Source organism: Poecilia formosa, unplaced genomic scaffold (assembly GCF_000485575.1).
Source record: "Poecilia formosa unplaced genomic scaffold, Poecilia_formosa-5.1.2 Scaffold1194, whole genome shotgun sequence".
In the NCBI taxonomy this organism is placed as follows: Eukaryota; Metazoa; Chordata; class Actinopteri; order Cyprinodontiformes; family Poeciliidae; genus Poecilia; species Poecilia formosa.
In genome coordinates, this window is record NW_006801133.1 from 1 (window position 1) to 6879 (window position 6879).

Here is a 6879-nt window from a genome sequence, read left to right on the forward strand (position 1 = left end):
TGACCAAAAAAAATAAAATCTAAAAAACAAGTTTTGTTCTTCTCTCCTATAGTTTCCCGTTTGTAAACATGATGGAAGCAGTTTTGGACGCGTAGCACCAACAGATAGACATAGCTATCTATCCATGCTACGGTAGGAAAATCTGACGAGGTAGCACCGATAGTCAGAACACCTGGTCTACTCTCATGTCTATGATCCAGAACCAGGAAGCTGCTGGTTCTGATCCAGAAACAAACAGAAACAATGTAGGAGAAACCAGCAGGTCGATGGTTCTGATCAGATTATCATCAAGGCCTCCTTCAATCTGATCTCGACATTCATATGTCTTATTATTACTAGTTGCTTTTATTATTTACGTCATTTTACGTCAGTTCCAGCAGAATCTGCAGCTCCATGACCCACGTGACTTCCGCATTTCTTTCCAGACTAGCGTTACAGCTAACGGCGTATAAATGTCATAGAAATGGCTTCATTAATGATCCCGTTGCTCTGCTGGACTCTGTGTATCAGCTCTGTTTCTGCTGAAGGTGAGTTTTAATCCGCCTTCATTCTAACTAACGATTCTCAGAAACTGTTAATTCAGAGTCAGAAGATGAACAGGAAACTCCCGGATGATCAGCGATGACTTTCATAGTTAGCTAACAGTTGGACGCACATAGTGAAGCGAAACATTTAACAATAATAACGCATGATGATCACTAATTCAGCTATTTATTAATTTTTACAATCGTCAACAAATTTAAAATGGCGTTTTTATTTGGTAGAACATGAAATATAAACTTAGTTAGATGTTGACGCATCCTTTTGTTAGAATTACTTTTGTCCTAAAGGTTAACTCCAAACAGCTGAAGTTCAGGTAACTGGAGGTCAGTTGATTGATTGGTTATATTTTGAACCAGATCGTTGATGACGAAGCTGAAGTTGGTTTCTATTTCTAGTTTCCAATAGCTAAAGGGCGATTCCACCTCATTTTCCACTAACTTCCGCCTTTTTAATCGACCCTAGTTTAAAAACTACAACTCGTAGACTCTTCAAACCTGGACTAGATTATTCTGCTGTTTAAGCTGGATATTTAAAACAATATTTGGGATTTGTGAAACTTCACTAAAGATCAGATTACTATTCATATATGTTCCATGCGGTTTTTTTTTTCAAATTCAATTCTAATTCAAAACCACTTCATTAATCCCAATGGGAAATTAAATGTTGGTGTAACTCATTACTCTTCGATGAGTTATTGTAGATATTGATGGGTTATGGAAGGAAATATCTTTTGCAGGGTCTGTTAAGTGAAGTGAAGTTCCACAAATCAGAAAATGGTTATAAATATTCTGCTGTTAGAGCAGAATATTCTAGTCCAGGTCTGAAGTGTCTGGTAGTTGTAGATTTTTAATTAGAGCAGATCTAAGGTGATCCAGATGCAAAAAAATGGTGAAAATCAAACTTCATTGAGTTTTCACAAATCAGGAAAAGTTTTCATAAATCCTAAACATGGTTATAAAGAATTTTCTTCTCTTCTTCTTGAAGTGGAGAATAATCCAGTCCAGGTTTCAGGTGTCTAGGTGTAGTAGATTTTTTAATTAGAGCAGTTCTAGTATGAAAGAGATGCAAAATAATGGTGATAATTGAACTTTATTGAGTTTTCACAAGTCCCAAACATGGTTTTATTTATTAAACTTGAAGCGGAGAATAGTCCAGTCCAAGTTTTAATTATCTAGGTGTAGTAGTTTTTAAACTAGAGTCGATTAAAGATGCCGAAGGTAGTGAACAATTAAGTGGAATCGCCCTTTAGCTATTGGAAGCTACAATGGAAACCAACTTCAAGTTTGTTGTTCGACTGCAGTGGGAATAGAGTCCAATACTGTGTTAAACTGAGTGTGTGAGCAATAAAATTATACAGTAAACAAAATTCATCATAAGACAACCAATCTTCACTGTCATTAAGAAAATGTCTTATGGACTAAATATTTAAATGGATTAAAACTCACCTTCAGCAGAAACAGAGCTGATACACAGAGTCCAGCAGAGCAACGGGATCATTAAACAAACCATTTCTATAATCCGTGTTAGCCGCAATGCTACTCTGGAAAGAAATGCGGAAGTCACGTGGGTCATCATGGGGCTGCAGATGCTGCTGGGACTGACGTAAAGTGACGTAAATAATAAAAGCAACTAGTAATAATAAAACATAATAATGTCGAGATCAGCATTAAGGAGGCCTTGATGATAATCTGATCAGAACCATCGACCTGCTGGTTTCTCCTACATTGTTTGTGTTTGTTTCTGGATCAGAACCAGGAGCTTCCTGGTTCTGGATAAAAGACATGAGAGTAGACCAGGTGTTCTGACTATCGGTGCTACCTCGTCAGATTTTCCTACCGTAGCACGGATAGATAGCTATGTCTATCTGTTGGTGCTACGCGTCCAAAACTGCTTCCATCATGTTTACAAACGGGAAACTATAGGAGAGAAGAACAAAACTTGTTTTTTAGATTTTTATTGGTCAAACTGATGTATTGAGTTTAAAACTGCCAAAGTCACATCTAAGAACAAAATCTTTGCATCCATTTTTTAAACAAATCCATTTAAGACAATGCATTGATATAAATTGACTGGTAATTGAACAGGTTCTGCCTCTTTCTAAAGCCAAAGTAAAAAACAACTCCTAAAATAGGACTCAGCAGTTTTAAACTCAATACATCAGTTTGACCAATAAAAATCTAAAAAACAAGTTTTGTTCTTCTTGAACGTCTCTCTACATCAGTGCAACAGTTCGATCTACAAAGTAAACAAAAATGATACTTTTCACATCTAACAGACCCTTAGCTCCTCACTGATAACTCAGTCTTTAATTCCAATAAAACCCAGTTTCCCCTCTGATACTGTTTTATTCTTACAGACTCCTTTGTATTTAAAATATTTTTAACAGGTAGGATATTCTAATAAAAGGATTAGTGCAAACATCTAAAGCTTTTCATATTAAATGGGTAGGATATTCAGATGAAGGAAGTGATCTTCCTGTGGTTTCGTCTTGTATATAAACTGTTCCAATGCTAAGCTAACCATAACTCCTTTGCTTCCACTTCAGTCCCGTCACTCAAATAATGTTATCCAATGTATTTAACATGATCACAACCCGCTATAGTTTCCCGTTTGTAAACATGATGGTAGGAGTTTTGGACGCGTAGCACCAACAGATAGACATAGCTATTGTTAAGAAAATAAATTTAAAATAAGCTAGTTTTAAAACTTTACATGTCTTGATTCAAATGGCCTAATTGTGGTTTTGAAATTAGTAATGTATTCTGGCTTATTGACCTTTATGTTACCTGTAGTTGCTGCAGATGGTTTGCTAGGATCGTTTGAACTGCCTTTTGTCTGTGTGGGAAACAATCAGGAGAAGTTCCAGCTTTTCACACTCATCTGTGAAAGGCCGTAAACACGGCAGGGGTTTTAGGCTTCAGATAGAGGGTCAGAGATAGCTCCTGGTTGGATGAGCAAAGATACGCCTTGTTTGAATAAATTAAAGATAAGAATACGCCTTTTACTATAAAACTTTCTACACAGGGGTAACAAATTAGATTTGCTCTTGCAATTCTCCAAAGACGTCTTTGCTTTTCTTTCTTTCCATTTATGTCAGGTAAACGAATGTATGTCTCTGTTGTTCTGCAGTTTCTGTTGTAAGTTTATGCATTGTCTTCTATTGGATTAAACTCTGTAATTCTGTGACGTCAACACGCATTGTTGTTTTCTGCTGAGTGACTACACGTGGCTCGCCGAGAGGCCCTGGGATCATAAAGGAAGAGAGAGCCAAACTTTTTCCAAAATTAATTAATCCATAGAAATCTCTTCCTTAACACTATCTATCCGTGCTACGGTAGGAAAATCTGACGAGGTAGCACTGATAGTCAGAACACCTGGTCTACTCTCATGTCTTTGATCCAGAACCAGGAAGCTGCTGGTTCTGATCCAGAAACAAACACAAACACTGTAGGAGAAACCAGCAGGTCGATGGTTCTGATCAGATTATCATCAAGGCCTCCTTAATTCTGATCTCGACATTAATATGTTTTATTATTACTAGTTGCTTTTATTATTTACGACATTTTACGTCAGTTCCAGCAGCGTCTGCAGCTCCATGACCCACGTGACTTCCGCATTTCTTTCCAGAGTAGCATTACGGCTAACACAGTATATGGATTATAGAAATGGTTTCATTAATGATCACTTTGTGGCGATCAGAGAAGGAGGAGGCGGAAGGAGAAGCGAGAGAAAGTAACAAATGAAGGCGGTAGGATTTGATTTTGGTGGATTGCATAAGAGTGATTCTTGAGAATAGGGACAAAACAGGTCATATGGATAAAGCACAAAATTTGAATAAAATATACACAAAATATAATTTTTTCAAATATCTGACTAAACTAACCTGGGTCATGTGAGCACAACAATGTATATTTTCTTGGTACTTGATGAATATTTTTTATTTTAAACATTGTAGTCGGTGGATGATGCCTGTAAAATCACAAAAAAAATAAAATATTGCTCAGAATTAAGCTGATCAAAAGAGATGAAACATGCAGAACACTTTATATTCACAGTAAACCCAATGGCTGTGCTGGTCTTTTCTTTTCTGCTGGATGAAGCTGAACTGTCCATGTAGAGTCACATGGTGGCAGGTTATCAATATTCAGACATGTTTTACTCATGGAATATATCAGCGGCCATCGGTCGTCCCTCCTGTTTACCTCCAGAGTTCCCACTATCATCCTCAGTTTTACTTTTTCTGACCAGGCTCACCAGTCAGTTAAACATCCTGGATGAACCAGTTCAGTGTCTCCATAGTGAATAACCTCAAACAGCCGTTTGCTGTGACGTGTTCCTGTTTGCCTCCTTTCATTCACTGAGACGTTTGTTCTCAGGAATCCATGAAACGTCCCAGCAGCTGCTTTAGAAACGTCTAAACTAGCATCTGAGAAACCACCAGGAAGAGGAAACTTACAGCAAGGTGGCTGTGACCTCTGCCTGTCTGAGGGCAAAGGTCACAGTCACCTTGGTAAAGATTAACCCCATCAATCCTGAACCTGTGACCCTAACGTACGGTGGCCGACAGGTGCAAATGGGCAGCAACAGAGAAAACATGCAAACAAACAAAAAAGACACGCGCACAAATAAAATGCAGCAAACATAAAAAGAGACGCAAACAAATGAAAAGCAGCAAGGCTTAACTTTAATCAGTCAAACCCATTTCCTCAGGAATAAATTAAATACTTTAGTGAACCAAAACCCTTTACAGCTATTACCTGGCTTATTATCCGTGTTTCACCTCCACTCATAGGGGAAAACTAGCGGGAGTTTTTAAAACGATTTGCTGGGAGACATGCTTTCTCTCTCGGTGTACCGAACCTGGATCGCCCGGCCAGCTGACAGCAGGTGAGGGGAGCTGGCTGTTAATGCAGGGAGCAGATCTCCGAAAACGTCGGAGCAATATTGGAATTAGGTGATTTATTGATGAACTGATCAGATATCTGAGGTCTATACTTCTACATTCTCGCCTAAAAACATTGTAAACAAATATTTTGTGTAATTTTAAGTGTAACACAGCAAAAATAATTTTGCGGCCATTCCTGCTTTTAAAGGATGCAGACCATAGACATTAATGCAGACCCTAAATTTGGACTCAGCTGTTTTTTGTTCGACTCCCTCTAGTGGTCTGGAGCACTTCCGTTTTCAGCACTTTTTGTTTGCATCTTTTCTTTTGTTTGCTGCATTTCATTTGTGCGCGTGTCTTCTTTTTTTGTTTGAGGGTTTTCTCTTGCTGCGCATTTGCACCTGTCAGCCACCGTACTAACCCCTGTGGTTTCACACCCAGTCATTAAATCATGTAGATTTGAACAGCAGCTTCTACTCAATTATTTCAGAGTCTTTTAAATAATTAATTTCTAATCTAAACTTTTGAAAAGTTTCAAATCCCATCCCAGCCCCTGAGAGGCCAAAGTGACTGTTCCATTGCTCTGCACCCTGTAGTCGTCCTCTCAGCTTGGATATAAACTCAGCTGAGCTACATTAGACACTATCACTGATGAATATAGTCAGTATGCAGCAGCCGAGCAGCTACATCAGGTTATTTATTGAACTGAGTTGAGCTGTTAACTCCATGCAGAAGCACATATTGATCAAAAGGCTCTGCAACATTAACACTCATAGCGACATCTTCTGCTACAGAAGTTTTCAACAGATGGACCACAGAGACTAGAATAAAGGAGAATCTCAGGGAAGCCACATTTTCCACATTTATTTTTACACAAATGAGATGCAGATTATGAACTTTAACTTCCATCTGTAAGAATGCAGATAACATGGTGACTGTATGCAGTCAGTGACTCCATAAAACAATCTGCTTAGTGAATCATATCGATAAACTCACTGATGGTGATTTATTCATGAAACGAAGACTAAAAAACTAAAGATTAATGCTCTTAATATGTTGTTCTTTCTGCAAATAACCAGTTTTTTGTATTCTCCAATTAATAATTACCAAGTTAATTAGTTGTTAATTATGTCAGTATATTAAAATAAGGTTTAGTCCAGTCAATCAACTTATTGAGGAAAACCAAATATATAAAAAAAAAAATAATAATTCCCTTCTCACCCTCCGCGGGTGGTCTCTTTCATCCTCTGAGCTTGGGTCCTCTACCAGAGGCCTGGGAGCTTGAGGGTTCTGCGCAGTATCTTGGCTGTGCCTAGAACTGCACATTTCTGGACTGAGATGTCTGATGTTGCTCCTGGGATCTGTTTTAGCCACTGCTCCAGCTTGGGGGTGACTGCCCCGAGGGCCCCTATGTCAACAGGCTCCACTGTGGTCTTCCCCTTCCAGGTCTT

The 6879-nt window shown here is 38.5% G+C and overlaps 1 protein-coding gene across 1 annotated transcript in view; it reads left to right on the top strand.

The window, feature by feature from the left end:
* The first annotated feature begins 6 nt into the window (after window positions 1–6).
* LOC103132655 (hepatitis A virus cellular receptor 2 homolog) overlaps window positions 7–6879 on the top strand; it is a 13572-nt gene continuing 6699 nt past the window's right edge. Inside the window, exon 1 of the mRNA XM_007544454.2 lies at window positions 7–527. Coding sequence (XP_007544516.1) covers window positions 464–527 — 64 coding nt within the window. The 5' untranslated portion in view covers window positions 7–463. The remainder of the gene's footprint in view (window positions 528–6879) is intronic.